This window comes from Mercenaria mercenaria, chromosome 7, assembly GCF_021730395.1.
Source record: "Mercenaria mercenaria strain notata chromosome 7, MADL_Memer_1, whole genome shotgun sequence".
NCBI lineage: Eukaryota > Metazoa > Mollusca > Bivalvia > Venerida > Veneridae > Mercenaria > Mercenaria mercenaria.
In genome coordinates, this window is record NC_069367.1 from 23,016,553 (window position 1) to 23,037,755 (window position 21,203).

Genomic DNA, 21,203 nt, shown 5'->3' on the forward strand with positions numbered 1-21,203 from the left:
TGGGGGGCGTCTTATCAACGATCGTACGACCGTTTTTGACGTACGATTATCGTACGTCGATCGTACGATTTTGCTAGTGTCTTATCAAAGATCGCGGGTGATCTATGTCGTACGATAATCGTAAGATTGTGTATAAAGTCTGCGATCGCTAAGGAGCAGTCGTAGATCAAACAAAATGGCCGCCGTAATATTACAAAGGCAACGCCAGCGGCGAAAAAAGCGAAATTTCAAGGAACGTGTGGTTACCATTGACCACTTGACAGAGCAGGAGGTCGTCTCCAGATACAGACTTGACAAAGCGTCAATTGCAGAGTTGGAGGGCCTCTGTAGGGAAGACCTGTCGCCCAAGACAGATCGTTCTTGTCCCCTACAGAGCATGACAAAGGTGATTTAATACTAAAGTTTATAAAGTTAATTAAATATACTGTACTGTATGTGTATGCAAGGAGAGACAACAAATGTAACGAAATTTTCAAGATTTTTCAAGAAATTTCAAGATTTATTCAAGAACTAGGCCCATATGGGCATCAGCCTTGTAAAGGCAACATTTACATGCAAATACATGTACATAAAACAAAACGTATACATGTAAAAAATACATAGCAGATACTGTATCTTACTGTAGGTATTTAACGGAAGATATATGCATATCTGACGTAAATCAATAATTTCTGACTAGCACCAGATAAACAGATTCACTGAGTAACATACATAACTTTTTGTGTAAATAATGCCAACTTCAGGAGAAGGGTTTCATCACAACTTTGAAACAAACATTGAAAATTATTATCATTTGAAATCTGGTGATGAAATGGAATGTATTTCTGTCTATCCAGATTAAAAAAAGGACAATCAAAAATATAATGACACCCAATAACAAAGTATCGTATACACAAACGCATGTTATCTCCCTTAACACAACAACAACAACACAACACAGAGGAGGCAGTAAACAGTTTTGAGCTGTTAGTGTCGAATTGGCCGGGGTGAAATTTACAAATAAGAGGCAATTTACGGAATGAAGTGCATATTTGAACTTCTAAATAATAATAATTGCTAGAATTGAAGTTTCAGCGGCTAGAATTGAGTTTCACTTATTTAAAGAAAATCAGTTGAGTAGCCTTGATCTTGATAGTATGACGTAATGACTTGCAGGAGCGTATACATGCTTCCTCTGAGCTAGCTGAAAGTGGGGTTGTCATTTTAGCAGGTGCCTCAGGAAAAGTGGAATAGTGAAAAAACGGTACGGAGGGCCCATATATTTCAGCTTATTTTCAGATTTTACAGTGTTACTGGAGTACGGAACAGTGTAGCAATTGTGGCTATCATTTTCAGGGAATTTTCTGCAGCGATTGAAAAATTGGCAAATTTAGCTTTTTTCGTCATCAGTTTCCGCGACCGGGAGAGCACAAAATTCAGGTCTTGTAAACAGAAAACTAGATATTAGAGATGTATTGCAGATGGTTTGTAACGATAGACATACAGTGATGTTAATGTTGCAATATCTTTATTTCAGGTGTGTGGTTACAGACTTTTGTGTGAGGTTTTGAAAGTTAGGTTGGCGACTCTAGGCCGAGAAGCTCAGAAAACTGTTTACTGCCTCCTTAACTCTGTTGTCGGATTGTGTTTAGAGGGGTCCCGTAGACATTTACAGTTTACAATAAACTTGTAGATAAGTATGAGTTCTAAGAGACATTTTGTCCTGGGACTCCAGTTACTTTAAAAGGTTTGGTATGGCATTCTTTCCATACTTTGGAGGAATTTCACTGACATGTGTTGCTACGTATTTCGGATGAACGAATATTCGGACTTGAAATTCCATGTTCGAATAAAACATAAAACGATGTATATACAGTACATTTCGGTTGGATGTAATTTCTACGTTGCTGAAGTATTATGTCTTATACATGTAAATTAGGTAAGCTGTAGCTGAACATCAATTATGGGTAAGTATTGTGTTTGTCATAGATTTTGAATGATGGGCAGACATCTGGCAAGAAAAATAGGAATTGAACATTGGACAATAATCTGCAAGTGCTTGGCAATCAAATAAGGGCCCAAATTATCTGAATTTATGTCTATATGCAAATATATTTAATCACAGGTACATGACAAATACCTAAAATTCCCATAATTGAGCCGTGCCATGGGAAAACCAACATATAATTGGGTTGAATTCATCCGCGCAGTCTGGTCAGGATCCATGCTGTTGGCTAACAGTTTCTCCTATTCCAATAAGCTTTAAAAGTGAACAGCATGGATCCTGACCAGACTGTGCAGATGCACAGGCTGGTCTGGATCCATGCTGGTCGCAAACCCACTATGTTGGTTTTCTCATGACGCTGCTCATGTATTCCAATAGGTGTTTTTTTTGGTATGTGTCATGTACCTGTGTATTTAATTACTTTGTCACTATTTTTATAAAGCTGTATGAATGTGTGACCATTACAGAAGTAGCACGGCCCTTTTGCCAAGTACTTATTGTGTATTAAGCCCTTGCTTTTGCTATGGTGTAGTGTTGGGTGTCCTATATAAACTGGTGACACGGTAAACAGACTTAATATAGCCCTCCTCAGCTGAAGCAGAAGCCTCTTCATGCAATAAAAGCCCATTTAACACATTATCCCCTTTTGTGTCTTTTCTTATGTTTGTCTTAACATTTACACACATTATAAGTAGCAAACTGTATTTTGTTCTCCTTAACACATGATTTTGAAAGACTCAAGTCCTAGAGTAGTGGTGTAGGGGATAAGTTGTTGGCCGCTCACTCAGGAGGTACAGGTTCTAACCCCAACAGGTGCCATTTGCATCTCCTAAAGGACACCATTACTGACTTTTCGAGAAACCGGACTCGAAAGTGATTCAGTAAAATACAATGAGCTGAAATAAATTGGTATAAACTAAGCGGCTAATCCATTAAAAAACCCTTGTAGCTGTCTGTAAAGATTACATTGGGAATGTTTAAATGCTCCCAGATTACATTAAGTGCCGTCAGACCATATTAAATATATGTTTAGGGGCCTCCGTGGCCGAGTGGTTAAGGTCATTGACTTCAAATCACTTGCCCCTCAATCGATGTGGGTTTGAGCCTCACTCGGGGTGTTGAATTCTTCAAGTGAGGAAGCCATCCAGCTGGCTTACGGAAGGTCGGTGGTTCTACCCAGGTGCCCGCTCGTGATGAAATAATGCACGGAGGAGCACCTGGGGTCTTCCTCCACCATTAAAGCTGGAAAGTCGCCATATGACCTACCATGTGTCGGTGCGACGTTAAATCCAAAAAAAAAAAAAAATATATGTTTAACCCGTTTATAATAATTATAGACAGAAGATACCAATTGTCAACAAAGACCACCTTTTGCTATTCCTTGGATGTGCTTTTCAGACAGGTTTGACTGAATATATCAATAGAGCAACCAAGTCGTCTAAATTTGGCTTCTTTTGTTTTCCTTGAGCTGGAAATAAGAATTAATACAAGTCTGTCCTTATAATTTGCATACGTTACTTTGATATATTAAAAGTATATACTATAACATTATATTTTTAGGTTCTCATTGGGCTGAGATTTCTGGCTAAGGGTGACTTTTTATCAGAGGTCGCAGATTTGCATGGGGTTTCCAAGGCCACAGCAGCCACTGTAGTGGATGAGTTCATTAACAGTGTGAATCTAAGGTTAAGGAACATCAGGTATACAATAATATTGTTACATTATCACAAAAGAAAGTTACTCGCATACAAGATAAAGTTCCATAACTTATATCTGTCCAAATTCAGGGAATAGGAATGAAATTTATGAGAATTTTTTTTTTGATTTTTTTGCTAGTTGATCAATGAATGTACATGTATCATATTTAATCTTTTCAGGATAGAAGTAATCTTATTATTGCAACTTCTACTTCAGTTACAATTATAGTTTTCCAAGATGGAAAAACAGTATTTAAGTCATTAACTGTAGACAATGAACTGAATTATTCTTATTGAAAATGGGCATGATTGAAAACTGGCATGTTTTTGATAGATGCTTTTCTTTATATTGAGATTTAATCGATGAATGTCATCAATAGCTACATGTAGTGTAAATTAATGTGTGCCTTGCCAAGGATTTGAACACTTGACCTCTTGCAGAATGAAAAAGCTTACACTGCATTTCACTGTTCTGTATTCTGTTCTACTAAGACTTACACATTATGTCAAAATTTGTATAAACCAATACATTTATTTTTATTCTTAATGATTAAATTAAATACAGAAGAATATAATCTTGGTTTTTTTTCAGGTTTCCAACAGATAGAATTGAGTTAAATGAAATAAAAAGGAAATTCTACCAAAAGTGTAGAATACCCAACATCATAGGTATATATCTTACGAAATATCCCTAAAATTACAATTTATGTATTAGCAACCTCATTGTATCAGTCAAATACATTTTGCATCCAATCAGCCTGGAATTTTAGAGTTGATGATTACTATGTCTTGTTTTAAATTGTGGTCAATTCAAATTTAAAACTAAGTCATCAGATTAAATGGAAGTGAAGCAGACATAGCAGATGTCACAATGTTTATCCAAAGAGTCATGAAACATGTTAAGGGTACATTCATGACTAGAATCATTGAAATGTGTATTTACTACTTTTGTTTTCTTACAAACAAGAAGAATATAAATGAGTCCTATTGCAATTCACATGTATGCAGTTCTTTTTCATGTATATTCACATTTCGTTACATTATGTAATAATTTCACATATTTTTATAGGAGCAGTAGATGGTACGTTAATACCAATTCAAGCACCCACAGAAGATGAGGCAGCATATGTTTGTAGAAAGAACTACCATGCTCTAAATGTTCAAGCCGTTTGTGATCCAGATGCAAGGTATAATTTTTTGATAAGTACTTAATTGTAATCTTTGTCATGTGAACGGAGCCCAACATCTTTCTTGTAAAGGAAAGTAAAACATAAGTGCAACTAGGGTGAAGAACTGTTCTGAATAGGTGGATGGAATTTCATTACCGTAGTTTGGTGATATACATGAAATTTCTATCACCTCATGGCCTCTTGTTCAAATGAAACTTGGCGGAAATGTATATTTAGATAATGCAATGTAGCCCTGCAAGTTTTAGCAGGATTGAGTTAGGAACACCATATTTATTTCCCTTGTTTTATTAAAATTCAAGTGTTTTTTCTGCGTCCGGGAACTGTATGTCAAAAGATGATGAGAAGTTTTCAGTGAAACTTGGTACAAAAGATCAATAAAATGAGGAAATATAGCCATGCAAGATTATAAAGAGGCTATCATTTCACTGAGTTTGCTTGTTAAAATTCAGGCAAGTAGTATATGACCTCTTATTGTTTACAGTCCGTAAGCTGTAATATTTTACTTAAAAGATGAATTTTGTCCCACTTTGTAGATTTACAGATGTTGTTGCCATGTGGCCAGGGTCCCAGCATGATGCAGCAATTTTCAACTCCTGTGGTTTGAAGGTACTTTTTAACAGCTTTTTTAACAATTAAAAAATACAAAAGTCCATATATTCGTATTATCAATATGATCATGTACCACATATATTAGCTACAGATTCTTACAACAAATTCAGCATATTAGTTTGCAAATGTCAGTCTGTTGGACGTCTTTCTCTAGACCACATTCTTTTCTGCTCTTTAAGTTCAGCAGTTTTAACTGATCTTCACCAAACTTTATAAACATGTTTGTGGGCATGGTATCTCGGTCAGTTTCAATAACCAGTCAAATTGCCTGAGGCTCTTCAGAGTTTATTGAAAATTGGACATTTTAGCCTTTCCACCCCTAAATCCAACTATTTCATTTGATCTTCACCAAACTTGATAAGAATGTTTGTGTATTTGTGTGCATAATATCTCTGCCACGTTCAGTTCAGTAACTAGCCAAATCGCCCCATGCACTTCAGAGTTACAGCCCTTGTTTTTTCGAAATTTGCATTTTCATTATTGTTATTGCATTTGGAAAAGTTCTGCCAAGTGGCTACCAGGGAACCTTTGGCCAATTTTTTTGATGAAAAGAACAAGGCATTGTCATCACTTAGTTGTCGGCATCTATGTAATTTAAGTTTTAACTTAAAGTTTTTCGGTTATTTTTTTTTCAGTCCATTTCATAAAAACTATCAAAGGTAGCTATTTGAAATTTGAAATACTGATTCAGTATGTAAAGGGTAATTCGTTACAACAACCCTATGATTTGTATTACCAGAGTTATCTGTACCCTTATTTGAACTTAGATGTTTTGTTTAAATGAAATTACCCAATAAGTATCAAGGATATTAAGTTGAAACTCAAAATACTTATTTATGGTGTTGACCCCAGTCTATAAACAAAAGAAAGTAAGTCTAGCAATGATTTTGGTGGAGATATTGCCCTTTTTATCGGTGTCTCCATTGGTAAAATTTTTGATAAAGTCAAATATCTCTGTTAATGTCATTCATTTCAGTACTATCAAAGATATTCAACTGTAACTTGGTATACATATGTAATGGCACAACATCTATATGTCAAGGCACATAATTCTGGATGCAATAATCTAATTATACATATAATTTTCTTATGGATAGCTTCAATTACCTTCCAGTATTGAAAAGTTGTAGTGCATTGTCTTAGGACAGGTCTTGTTCGATTTATAATTATGGCTTAGGGTCTAATTTCACAATGTATGTAAGAGGTATTGACTTGAAACTTAGAAATTTTTCAATTTAATATTGAGTGTGACAAAGTAAAGCTTCTATCATTGCTCATGTTTTGTCGCACTTAAAATATATATCTATGTTCAGAGATATCATTTCCTTCTTTTTCTGTGCTTATAAAGATTGTCCTGGACCTAATGGGGCATACCTCTTTTGCAAACAGCTTGTTTCATTTTCTTTGTTCTTGTGCACAGTGATACCACTTTTCTTTCACCAAACTAGATATTTTAAAGAAATTGAAATTGTAACAGAAAGTCTTTTACCTTACAGAATCATCTTGAACTGAATGATATTGGCATGCTGCTTGGTGACAGTGGATACCCTCTTAAGAAGTACCTGCTGACACCAAAGCTTAATCCAAGTACACCACAGGAGGTTGAATTCAACAAATACCATAGTAGAGGCAGAATAGTCATTGAGAAAGCCTTTGGTCTATTAAAGTCACGTTTTCGGTAAGACTGTTTTACTGCCCCAAGAAGGAATCAGAATGCCTGTCCATCAGGCTGTCTGTATGAACAATCTTGTGTGCTCAACTCCTCTTTTCTTAATTGGTTTTCTTTATTATACTGATAACCTTGTGCAGACAAGAGGATGATAATCCTGATATTTGTTTTTACAGAGTTACTGCCCTTTTTAACTTTTTTTTTAGCTCACCTATCAAAGAGTGACAAGGTGAGCTTTTGTGATCGCACAGCGTCCGGCGTCTGGCGTCCGTCCGTGCCTCCGTAAACGTTTGCTTGTGACCACTATAGAGGTCACGGGATCTTTATGAAAGTTGGTCATAATGTTCACCTTGATGATATCTAGGTCAGGTTTGAAACTGGGTCACGTGATCAAAAACTAGGTCAGTAGGTCTAAAAATAGAAAACTGTGTGACCTCCCTGGAGGCCATATTTTACAATGGATCTTCATGAAAATTGGTCATAATGTTCACCTTGATGATATCTAGGTCAAGTTCGAAACTGGGTCACGTGCAGTCAAAAACTAGGTCATTAGGTGTAAAAGTAGAAAAACCTTGTGACATCTCTAGATTCCATACTTTTAAATGGATCTTCATAAAAATTGGTCAGAATGTTCACTTTGATGATATCTAGTTCAAACTTGGTCACGTGCCATGAAAAACTAGGTCAGTAGGTAAAATAATAGAAAAGCCTTGTGACCTCTCTAGAGGCGATATTTCTCATGAGATCTGCATGAAAGTTGGTCTGAATATTCATCTTGCTGATATCTAGGTCAAGTTTGAAACTGGGTGAAATGCGGTCAAAAACTTGGTCACTAGGTCTACGTCGTCCATGTGTCCGTGCGTAAACTTTTGCTTGTGACCACTCTAGTTTAAGATCCAGCCTTGAAATTTGGATGACATGTACAGTTTTGCACACCAATCTTTAAACTGTCTTTCAGTGACCATAAATGTGACCTACTGATCTACTTTCTAATATTTTAGCATCATTTTGCCATTTGAAACATGTGGTTCAATATACTCAGGTGAACGATTCAGGGTCGTCATGACCCTCTTGTATAATTTTCGCTAAAGTTCAAATTTCTCAACATGTATAAAAAGTATTGACTTGAAACTAAACATACTTATTTATAGCGAAGACCTCATTCTGTATACAAGAGGAGGTAACTCTGTCAAGGGTTTTGGTGGAGTTATTGTTCTTTTACAACTTACAAATTTCACATTTGACTATCCAGTACAAGATAGTTGAGCATACGGCACTTATAGGCAGTGCTCTTGTTTTATGTTCACTTTGATATACTCCCATTTCAGTTCAAACATAACTTATTTACCAGCTATACTGCACCAACCGTCTTCTTTAAATATATTTGTAATTCTGAAAACACTGTTTTGCCTTATTTCAGTTGCCTGCACAGAACTGGCGGTGTACTCCAATTCAAACCAGGAAAATGCAGCCAAGTGGTGTTGGCATGTATGAGGCTGCACAATTTATGTGTGAGCAGAAATGTACCAGAGCCCCCTGCAATAGCTGCAGATGATGACAATGCTCCATATACATGTATTAACAATCATGGAGGAGTTGAAGACAGGCATATAAGACAAGCCATAATCAATTTGTTCTGACATTTAAGATTGTGTAGTGTTTAAAGCTGCTCACCATCAGATATTTGGTGAAAAAGAGAAGTTCCTCCAAAGTGTCTAAGATAAATGTCCATTTTTAGCTCGACTATACAAAGTATGGAGAGCTATCCTACTCGGCCTGGCCATAACTCTGGCACCAATATTTCATGAATTATCTCCCCTTTTTACTTAGAATTCAGGGTTAAAGTTTTGGTGCACTTCCACTTTATCTCAGTTGTTACTGAATGGATTTGATTCAAACTTAAAATAGTTGTTCAACATCATATGACACAAGGGCCATAACTCTTGCACCAGTATTTCATGAATTATCCCCCTTTTTACTTAGAATTTCAGGTTAAAGTTTTGGTGCATTTTTAGCTCGACTATACGAAGTATAAGGAGAGCTATCCTACTCGACCCGGCGTCGGCGTCTTTCCGCTTCCCCACCTTGGTTAAAGTTTTTTTACACTTTCTCTTTTTTCAACTTATCTCTGTAACTACTTGATGGATTTGCTTCAAACTTGAAATACTTATTCCTCATCATCATCCACATCATCTGACATAAGGGCCATAACTTTGGCACCAATATTTCATGAATTATCCCCCCTTTTCACTTAGATTTTCAAGTTAAAGTTTTGATGCACTTTCACTTTATCTCTGTTATTACTGAATGGACTTGATTCAAACTTAAAATAGTTGTTAAACATCATCATCCACATCATATGACACAAGGTGCATAACTCTGGCACAATTTTTTCATGAATTATTCCCCCTTTTTACTTAGAATTTCAGGTTAAAGTTGTGGTGCACTTTCACTCTACCTCTGTTATTACTGAATGGATTTGATTCAAACTTAAAATAGTTGTTCAGCATCATCACCCACATTATATGTCACAAGATGCCTAACTCTGGCACAATTTTTCATGAATTATTCCCCTTTTTACTTAGAATTTCAGGTTAAAGTTTTATGCACTTTCACTCTATCTCTGTTATTACTGAATGGATCTGATTCAAACTTAAACAATTGTTCAACTTCATTACCCACACCATGTGATGCAAGGTGCATAACTCTAGCACCAATTTTTCATTAATTATTCCCCCTTTTTACTTAGAATTTTAGGTTAAAGTTTTGATGCACTTTCACTCTGTCTCTGTTATTACTGGATGGATTTGATTCAAACTTAAAGTAGTTGTTCAACATCATCACCCACACCATATGACACAAGGTGCATAACTCTTGCACCAATATTTAATGAATTATGCCCCTTTTTGCTTAGGATATACTTATATAGTGTTTTAATACGTTTTATCTTTACTTCTCTTATTACTTTAAGTTGATATTTTTGACATAGACTCAGGCTATTGTGCAATATCTTCATCCACAATTGGAGTCATTAAACACTCCAGTGACAGCTCTAGTTTCCTCAGATGTGCCCAGTTTCACTATCCAGCATCGAAATAGTCGAGCGCGCTGTCTCCTGTGACAGCTCTTGATAGCTCACCTGTCATGAATCGTAAAACTGAATTTCATTTACCATGAATGTGACCTACTGACTTTCTTAATATTTTATCATCAGTTTGACATTTAAAACATGTAGCTCATATTACTAAGGTGAGCGATCCAGGGTCATCATGACCCTCTTGTTTAAATTTTGTCAGAATGTTTGCCTTGATGAAATCTACGTTTGGATTGTATATGGGTCATCTGGGGTCAACTACTAGGTTAAATCTTAGAAAAGAGTCCCAGCCCTATTTTTCTGAAGGCTCAATAACACATAATTTATTCACATGAAGAAGAATACTGTTATGGTCCAAGAATAACAACGATGACAGTTTAATTTGTATTGCTTTATGTCATGTATTCAAATTAATTTATACTGTGTAATTTCATAACAAAACATTCAGTAATAAATTATAACAAAAATAAATGTCACAGTAGATAACAAATGCCTCAGAATAAGTAATGTGTGGAAAAGACATTTTTGTCAAACTTTATATTTTTAGTGGAAAAAGGGCCACAACCAGAAAAAAATTAAACTTGACCTGCACTTTATAGATTTATACCTGTTTACCAGAAATAAGTTCAATCTATAAATCCATTCAAAAGTTAATATGCCCACAAGTTTTTGTAACAGAATTTTGTATCGAAAAGTGGCCAAAACTCGGTCAAAAATTATTGGTCTGTAAAAAAATGGAACCTGACCTGCACTTTATGAAATATACAGGTGTGCTGAAAACGATAATCAAGTAAAAAGTTTTTAAGCTGACAAATTTTTGTATCAGAATTTTCAGTCAAAAAGGGGCTATAACTCCGTCAAAAATTATTAAGACTAGAAAAAAATAACTTGACCTGTACTTTATATATATATATATTCCCTCTATACAAGAATCTGACAAACAGTGACAGTTTCAGAGAAGCGAAAATACTGTATTTCTTAAAAATCTTGAAACTGTACTTAATAGTGTCTGACATTTGTTAAACAAGTCCGAGCGCTTGGCCGACCAATAAAAACTATTGTTGTTTATAATACGTTTTCTGAATTTCCTTTATATATATGCTTGCTCATTTACCTTGACACTTAGAAAAGTACTGGTCATAACTGGTTAAAAAATTAATGTCATCAACTGTATACACTTTACGAACCACCATTGCTTTTTTTTCTAAATTTTTATATTCTTTTCCTTCCTGTATATCAGTTATGTCTTTAAAATTTATTACCTCCCTTTAATTTTTGATGCTATTTTGATTTATGGTTAAATATCACTTTTGTCATAAAGAACTAGTGGGTTATTTGAGTAATTCTTCCTTTTTACAGTATCCATAATTGATTTTTACTCCATCATTACTTTTAATTCAATTACCTAAATGTTATTCCTTAACTTATATATCGAGCATATAATTGAGCCGCGCCATGAGAAAACCAACATAGTGGGTTTGCGACCAGCCTGGATCCAGACCAGCCTGCACATCCACGCAGTCTGGTCAGGATCCATGCTGTTCGCTAACAGTTTCTCTAATTGCTATAGGTTTTGAAAGTGAACAGCATGGATCCTGACCAGACTGCGCAGGCTGGTCTGGATCCATGCTGGTTGCAAACCCACTATGTTGGTTTTCTCATGGCACGGCTCATATATGTTTTAACGGCACTTATTATCTGTCACAGACAACTAAACATCACTACCTATCACAGATAACTAAACATCAATACCTGTCACATACATGTATAACAAAACATTACTACCTATCACAGACAACTAAACATCACCACCTATCACAGACAACTAAACATCAATATCTGTCACAAATAACTAAACATCACTATCTGTCACAGACAACTAAGCATCACTACCCGTCACAGACAACTAAACATCACTTCCTGTCACAGAAAACTAAGCATCACTACCTGTTACAGACAACTAAACATCACTATCTGTCACAGATAACTAAACATCACTACCTGTCACAGACAACTAAACATCACTATCTGTCACAGATAACTAAACATCACTTCCTATCACGGGTAACTAAACATCACAGCCTGTCACAGGTAACTAAACATCACTACCTGTCACAGATAACTAAACATCACTGCCTGTCACAGATAACTAAACATCACTTCCTATCACGGGTAACTAAACATCACAGCCTGTCACAGGTAACTAAACATCACAGCCTGTCACAGGTAACTAAACATCACAGCCTGTCAAAGATAACTAAACATCACTACCTGTCACAGACAACTAAACATCACTATCTGTCACAGATAACTAAACATCACTTCCTATCACGGGTAACTAAACATCACAGCCTGTCACAGGTAACTAAACATCACAGCCTGTCACAGGTAACTAAACATCACTACCTGTCAAAGATAACTAAACATCACTGCCTGTCACAGGTAACTAAACATCACTACCTGTCAAAGATAACTAAACATCACTACCTGTCAAAGATAACTAAACATCACTACCTGTCAAAGATAACTAAACATCACTGCCTGTCACAGGTAACTAAACATCACTGCCTGTCACAGGTAACTAAACATCACAGCCTGTCACAGACAACTAAACATCACAGCCTGTCACAGGTAACTAAACATCACAGCCTGTCACAGACAACTAAGCATCACTACCTGTCAAAGATAACTAAACATCACTGCCTGTCACAGGTAACTAAACATCACTGCCTGTCACAGATAGCTGTACTTGTATGAAAATAAATAAATACATATTGTGTTTATTCAACACAGTTTAAAAATAACATACACTGTATTTTTAACACATAAAAAGTAATGGCCATGATGGCTGTTAATCTAAAAATTAAATAAGCTGTTCTGAGTGTCTAAAGTGTCAATGCTATTTTTAAGAGAATTTACAGAACTAGTTAGAATTTTAATGGATGTAGTGAGTTCTTTCATGATTTCGTTTTGGGCCCTGATCAACTGCAAAGCTTCTGCATTTGTGTCTCTCTCTGAAATACAGAAATAAAATTCATGTATAGTATGATAGATTCAGTCATTTTCCCTTGAATAAATCTCCAAATTCAAATGAGCCAGGATTCACTTGACCAAGGTTGGCTTTAACACCCATACATTACTGTAAGCAATGCCAATTTTATGTTTATAAGCAGTTGTCTATAAAGCATGTGTTAACTATACTATTTGTTTAGTGAATTTATTCTTAAAGTCAGTCTAAAGACAGAGTGAACTGTAAGCTGATTATCAATCATATATTATATAATTAAAGCTTATTGTTTTCGGGATTAATGACACTATTTTGCTCCATGACTGTCATTTCTTCCCATGGCATACTAGTATATGTTTTCTGTAAAAGTTAATTCTACTATGGTATTAAGCGTATAGTAATACATGTATACATGTTTGTACATTCAAACCCATGTTATAGACCACCTATGAATAAAGACCCAAATTATAAAACCTGTCTTCACAAACCACTATTTTTAAACTCAGGTCACACCATTATCAGTGAATTTTTAACCAGTTGATAGAAATCACCTGTCAACAACTACCATGTTTCACTGTTCCCATGACTGGTATTTACAGAAAGGTTTTACTCTGTTAAATTATCTCATATTTACAGTCCAAATGAAAAAGGTTCTTTATTTCTATTATAGCGGATGTAAGTCATAACTTTATGAATTACATTATTTTGCCATTGACACATCAGTGCACGCATTTGATTGGACATTAATTAAACACTGGTTCGGTTGATTTTAACATCATACCATTTTCTTATATTTAGATGTGCAATATTCTTATATTTGATAAAATAATTTCCATCATCCATTTTAAAAGGAAATATTGATTGTAAATATAAATGAATAAAATGCATATTTTCATCTTCCATTTGTTTATGAAAAACATTTGGACTATTCAACGTTATCATAAAGTCCTTCAGACTTCATTCACTTTAAGCACAAATGCTGTTCATAACCCAATGAAAGAAGAAAACATGCATTTACTTTCTTAAATATGTAACTGAGCTGCGTCATGCAAAACCAGCCTTATGGTGTTTGCAACTAGTATAGATCCAGATCAGCATGCACATCCATGCAGTTTGATCAGGATCAATACTTGTCACTGAACATCACATGACATGATACCTATACTGTCGTAACAGAAAACAGTATGGATCCTGATCAAGACTGCACTGATCAGGATCCATACTGATGATTAAAATTTCATGATACCTATACTGACTGAACAGAGAACAGAATGGATCTTGATCACGCTGCACAGATGTGCAGGCTGATCTGGATCCATACTGTTTGCATTTGTCATAAGGCTGGTTTTTGCACAACGCGACTTATGATTCTGTAAATTATGTTTTCTACAACATTCCGTGTGATAATAAATATTTAAAATTGAATTTAATTTATTATTTCTTTACATTTTAGAGAGATGGTGCTTCATTAAAATGGTACCTCAAAGTCCAGGACTTTCCCATGGATCGAATTTCTTTAAACTTTGTATACTGAATACAAATGATGACTAAAACAAAAATATCAATTAAAATGCTCAATTTTCTTGCTTGATTTGGAATTATCTACCCTTGAAAATTGGATTTTTTAGTATTTTCTGATATTCAAGGGCAGATGATTTTTAATAAATATTTCCGTTTTAAAATTGATTCTCATTCAGTACACAAAGTTAAAAGAAATTCTGTTCGTTAGAAAAAAATTGCCCGTATAGATATAGGAAACTGTCGCGTGAGATGTGTCTTTAAACAAGGTCTTCGCACTCAGATGAACGCGATGAATTTTTGAGCTCTACCTATTGAACTGAACGGTCGGACAGAACCATTCGATCTATTAAAATAAAATTAAAATAAATAAACAGTCAACTGAATCACAAAATAAACCAGTTTAAACATATTTATTATTGTCACGGTATAGAACTTGAATATTAAACGGGGGGAATATGTGTAGGCGCCCGACTAGCTCAGTCGGTAGAGCATCGGAACGGTATTCCGTGGCCCCGGGTTCGAGTTCCGGTCTGGCTGCACATTTTCTCACCCTGTGACATTATTAATTTGCATCATTCAATTAACATCAACTTTGTAGAGAATCAAATCAAAAATTTAAAAACAAAATAGTTTGATTAAAAGTCAAACAAGAAAAATTTAACGAAAAAAAAAAAATAAGAAAGAAAAAGAAAGGAAAGAAAAAAGTCCTACTGACAGGAAAGCTAACAATTCAGTCCAATGACATAACAGAGCTTTTTTGAGCAAAACTATGTCTATAGAATATTATGTTTTAGGTTCAAAGAGTTTTATGGAGCAGCCGTGGCCGAGTGGTTAAGGTCACGGACTTTATACCACTTGCCCTAATTGATGTGGAATCGAAATCTCGCATTGGTTGTAGAAATCTTTCATGTGGGAAAGGCATCCAGTTGGCTTACGAAGGATTGATAGTTCTACCCAGGTGCATGTCCGTGATAAAATTATGCCTGGAGTGGCACCTGGGGGCCTTCCTTCACAATAACAAAAAAAAACAACTTGAAACGTATAATTGTGACGGTATGACGTTATCCCCAACAAACGAAACAAATTGAATGGTTTCACCGCATTTAGTAATTTTAAAAAGTATGCAACCTTTAAAAATATTGGAACGTCTAAGAATTTGAAACAGAAGTAAGCATAGTAACCATGATTCAAAGAACCGAGGTACGAAACAATGTCTTATCCGTCAACAAATCAACAACGCTTGACAGCATTATAATTATACATTATTCCTCGTGTTTTCAAATTAATTATGCGTGCAGTAACAAAGCGTTTCACCAAATTACCATACAATGCTAGACTACTAGTCAATAAATTGAAACAAATCATGTCCACGCCTGTAACATTTAATAAATGTTAAAGATTTCATCGAACGCCTTTGATTATCTTGACACCAAAGTTCAGTCGGACAAATATACAATGATTTTGAAAAAACAAAAAACAAAAAACAAAAAAAAGGTATGAATAAGTCTCATTAAGTTACAAAGTATCCCTTTTCAATTACGAAATATTAATTACTTAAAAGTGAAACAAATAAAAGCAAATACAATTCCTCGTGTTTTCAAATTAGTTATGCGTGCAGTAACAAAGCGTTTCACCAAATAACCATACAATGCTAGACTACTAGTCATGAAATTGAAACAAATCACGTTCACGTCTGTGACATTTAATATATGTGAAGGATTTCATTGAACGTCTTTGATTATCTTGACACCAAAGTTCAGTCGGACAAATATACAATGATTTTGAAAAAACAAAAAAAGGTATGAATAAGTCTCATTAAGTTACAAAGTATCCCTTTTCAATTACGAAATATTAATTACTTAAAAGTGAAGCAAATAAAAGCAATTGTTCTAGCATTTCAGTCAATGTAATGACTGTTAATTAGCTACATTGATCAAGGAAGAAATTGTAACAACAGAAATTTTAAGAATGAAATAAAAAAAAAAATTAATTGCCTCTGTTCAGAGATCCGAATTAGGCAGATATATATATACGAAAATCCTTTTTTCCTACCCGTAACGAAAACAGTCAAAACACCAAAACACCATGCATGTAACTGATTCATTTTAAAAAGAAAAGATGTTATTTCAAATGAAACTTTCGTTGCAAGTCTATATTCCTGTCTTAACAGCACGCGAGACAAACATAAAGTGAAACGAGACAGCCCAGGTAAAAAAAAAAACGTTTAGAGATCTGTCTCTGACAGGACATCACTGTATTATTTAAACCATCTATTCAGATTATGTTCAAACAAGATTGTCATATTGGTCCTATATAATTCACCTGGATACGGTATAACTTTATTACATGTCAATGCAACAAGGGATTAGTAGCAACTTCCACGTCCATTAACGTTGAAATTGACATTAAAATTGCCATCCCTCCATTTATAATATTCTTTTAATATTATGCGGGTATAATTATGTTATCGATGGGTATGTGAATAGGCGTAGGAGCAGGGGTCCAATCTGAAAGTGGGGGCAATATATGCTTTTGCAGCCCCCCCCCCCCCACCCCAACCCCCTCCACACACACACACACACACACACACACACTTTTGATCCCAAAAACTAATTTATGTCAGAAATAACAGTAGATAAAGGAAAAAGCCAATTTGAGAAACATTTAGATGTACTGTTAAGGATTTGTCTTTGTATGTATGGTCAATAAAGTTCAGAATGAGTTTTCTGTTTTTTGGCCGTCAAAAAAGTTCAGGGAAAATATGGATATGTTTAGCTGGCCGGTTCCTTATCCCTTCCCCGACCTAAATTAAAAAAAAAAAACCCAAAAAACATTGAGATCGCTTCTACGCAAATGTACGGTGGTATGTTTAGGACATGCATTTATATTTTTTAAGATTAAATTATCTCGTGCGCACTACATCTTATCTCGAGCGCACGACATCTTATCTTGAGCGATCAACATCTTATCTCGTGCACACGATATCTTATCTCGAGCGTTCAAAATCTTATCTCGTGCGCACGATATCTTGTCTTGAGCGATCAACATCTTATCTTGAGCGATCAACATCTTATCTGGAGCGATCAACATCTTATCTCGTGCGCACGACATCTTATCTTTAGCGATCAACACCTTATCTCGAGCGATCAACATCTTATCTCGTGCGCACGACATCTTATCTTGAGCGATCAACATCTTATCTCGTGCGCACGACATCTTATCTTGAGCGATCAACATCTTATCTCGAGCGATCAACATCTTATCTCGTGCGCACGACATCTTATCTTGAGCGATCAACATCTTATCTCGAGCGGTCAACATCTTATCTCGTACGCACGACATTTTATCGCGAGCGATCAACATTTTATCTCGTGCGCACCACATCTTATCTTGAGCGATCAACATCTTATCTCGAGCGATCAACATCTTATCTGAAGCGATCAACATCTTATCTCGTGCGCACCACATCTTATCTTTAGCGATCAACATTTCATATCGAGCGATCAAAATCTTATCTCGTGCGCACGATATCTTATCTTGAGCGGTTTACATTTTATCTTGTGCGCACGACATCTTTTATGGAACGATCAACATCTTATCTTGAGCGATGAACATCTTATCTCGTGCGCACGACATCTTATATCGAACGATCAACATCTTATCTTGAGCGATCAACATCTTATCTCGTGCGCACGACATCTTATATCGAGCGATCAACATCTTATCTCGAGCGATCAACATCTCACCTTGTGCGCACGACATCATATCTCGAGCGATCAAAATCTTATCTCGAACGCACGACTTCTAATCAATATATACTAAGACCCTTTATTTGTGTGTATTAGGTCATCAGTAAAACATACGGACAAATTGATTATTAGGGTCCCGCCTGTTCCGACGTTATTCAAACTTCCCACAAGTACAAACTCCAACGCAGTGATCTCCCTTGCCGCTTCTGCCACCACAACATTCACGTGACCATTGTTCATCACGTGATGATCGGTTTTAAAATAAACTTAATTGTTGATATAATACAGAAATCTACCAAATTTTTGACAATAGCATATCTTAGCCAGCAGGAAAATATTGAAAAGCCTCTATCTGTTTCGGTTTGGGGTCAATGGCAGCATAATCATCTTGAACGGCATCAAAGATTAACGTCGACATACTCGTTTGTTTACTTTCAGTTTCGTTTCAGGATACTTAGCGGCCTTGTAAAAAATTACCCATTTTCAATCACAATCGTTATTTTTTTTATTATGGGACATTCGCCTGTGCTAAAAGAAGTGTAAACTTCGAAAACATTGGGGTAAAATTAACTAAATAATTATATAATTAAAAGAAGTCCACTTAGCCACAGGTGCCCGTCCAGTCTTGGTGCCCATATGGGTACCGCCCCCTCAAAAAAAAAGAAAAAAATTAAAAACACTGTTTTAAGCCAAATTGTCTAGACACTTGCAAAATAACAGTGACGATCGGCCATTTTGTTTCAAAACGAAAGTAGAAAACCTTTTCCGTTGTTTGCGTCTTAGAATTTAAATGTAAGTTATTTAAGGCTGTTTACTAGGTAGAATAGGATTGTTTACTATGTTATAAATGCATGATGTGTAAATTGCAGCAGGGTAGCTTGCATTGGTACTGAACTGGTCATTTTGGTTGTTCCACAGCGTGTCCTAGTAAACCTCCATAGCGTTACGGTTACACATGCACCTTTTCCATATAAAAGTATATATAGGGAAAAAAAAAATTTTTTCGTTTTAGGCTTAAATCAGTGTTTTTAATTTTTTTTTTTTTGAGGGGGCGGCACCCATATGGGCACCAAGACTGGACGGGCACCTGTGCACTTAGCTGAATTTTAGCTAAAACATTGTGTTGGCAGTGATCAATGAGCGAAGCGGCAAGGGAGATCACTGCGTTGGAGTTTGGATTATCACATCATTTGGGGGAGCAGTGAACATACTAGTAATTGGTCATCTTATCTTCAAAATTAAATGAACAAAACCAGTAATGCTTTTTGCATGTTAGAATAGTAACATATTGCTATTCGACTGATAAATTCGCGCAGAAAAGTTATAAAATTGCATGCATGAATTAAGGGAATTTCAGGAAATTTTTAAATATATGGGCAAAGCCTGCATACTAAATATTTTTCTTTGTCAAGGACTTAAATTTATTTGTTTGTGTCATCATTGAATTTTTGCTGCCTTTTTTTTATCAGTCTGCGTATTTAAATCATAACCCTGCAAACACGTGAAACGGTTATAAGTATGTTGACAGCTCAAGATAAGATGTCGTGCGCATGAGATAAGATGTTGATCGCTCAATAGAAGATGTTGATCGCTTAAGATAAGATGTCGTGCGCACGAGATAAGATGTTGATCGCTCAAGATAAGATGTCGTGCGCATGAGATAAAATGTTGATCACTCGAGATAAGATGTTGATCGCTCAAGATAAGATGTTGATCGCAAGATAAGATGTCATGCGCACGAAATAAGATGTTGATCGCTCAAGATAAGATGTTGATCGCTCGAGATAAGATGTTGATCGCTCAAGATAAGATGTCGTGCGCACGAGATAAAATATTGATCGCTCGTGATAAGATGTTGATCGCTCAAGATAAGATGTGGTGCACACGACATAAGATGTTGATCGCTCCAAATAAAATGTTGATTGCTCAAGATAAGATGTGGTGCGCACGAGATAAGATGTTGATCGCTCGAGATAAGATGTTGATCGCTCAAGATAAGATGTCGTGCGCACGAGATAAGATGTTGATCGTTCAAGATAAGATGTTGATCGCTCGAGATAAGATCTTGATCGCTCAAGATAACATGTCGTGCGCATGAGATAAGATGTTGATCGCTCGAGAGAAGATGTTGATCGCTTAAGATAAGATGTCGTGCGCACGAGATAAGATACTGATCGCTCGAGATAAGATGTCGTGCGCTGGAGATAAGATGTAGTGCGCACGAGATAATTTAATCTTAAAAAAGATAAATGCATGTCCTAAACATACCACCGTACAAATGATATATCCACTAAGTGTTTATTTGTGGACGGCAGAGCAACTTTGTGGTGCGTAACATCGGCTGTGTTTCTGGCAGCCCGACACTGGTCTGGTGACGAACATGGCAAAATATGGCAAAAGTAATGAAAAAGAATTAAAAGATTGTAACAATGCCCTGTGAAGGTAAATAAGTTAAAATATAAGTAAACGACATTGCGCATTGTTCTAAAATACAGACTGGTACTTATTCATGTTATGAAATAGCCGGAATAAAAAGTGTTTGCAAGATTTAGTTTGGTAAGGTTTAGAAGACGACTTTCACTATTTATTTAAATGCGTATGTTGTGAAAACGGAATAAAGAAATGCATTAAAGTATACTTTATACTTTAACCAATGTCCGAGTACGTTTAAAATTTTGTTTAA

At 35.7% G+C, this 21,203-nt stretch overlaps 2 protein-coding genes across 3 annotated transcripts in view; one reads left to right on the forward strand and one right to left on the reverse strand.

Moving 5' to 3' along the window:
- The window catches only part of LOC123554754 (uncharacterized), an 85,796-nt gene extending 68,809 nt beyond the window's left edge, over positions 1-16,987 (reverse strand). The window contains exon 1 of one of the 2 annotated variants that reach the window (XM_053547783.1): positions 16,824-16,979. In XM_053547783.1, coding sequence (XP_053403758.1) covers positions 16,824-16,875 — 52 coding nt within the window. In that variant the 5' untranslated portion in view covers positions 16,876-16,979. Of the gene's footprint in view, positions 1-16,823 lie in introns of both variants that reach the window. The other variant, XM_045345062.2, reaches the window with a different exon arrangement.
- Positions 5-8,936, forward strand: LOC123554753 (putative nuclease HARBI1). Its single transcript, XM_045345061.2, has 7 exons — positions 5-385; positions 3,545-3,684; positions 4,274-4,350; positions 4,751-4,868; positions 5,405-5,477; positions 6,977-7,158; positions 8,570-8,936. The coding sequence occupies exons 1-7, from the start codon at positions 176-178 to the stop codon at positions 8,787-8,789; spliced, it is 1,020 nt and encodes a 339-aa protein (XP_045200996.2). The 5' UTR covers positions 5-175; the 3' UTR covers positions 8,790-8,936.
- Positions 16,988-21,203: the final 4,216 nt, after the last annotated feature.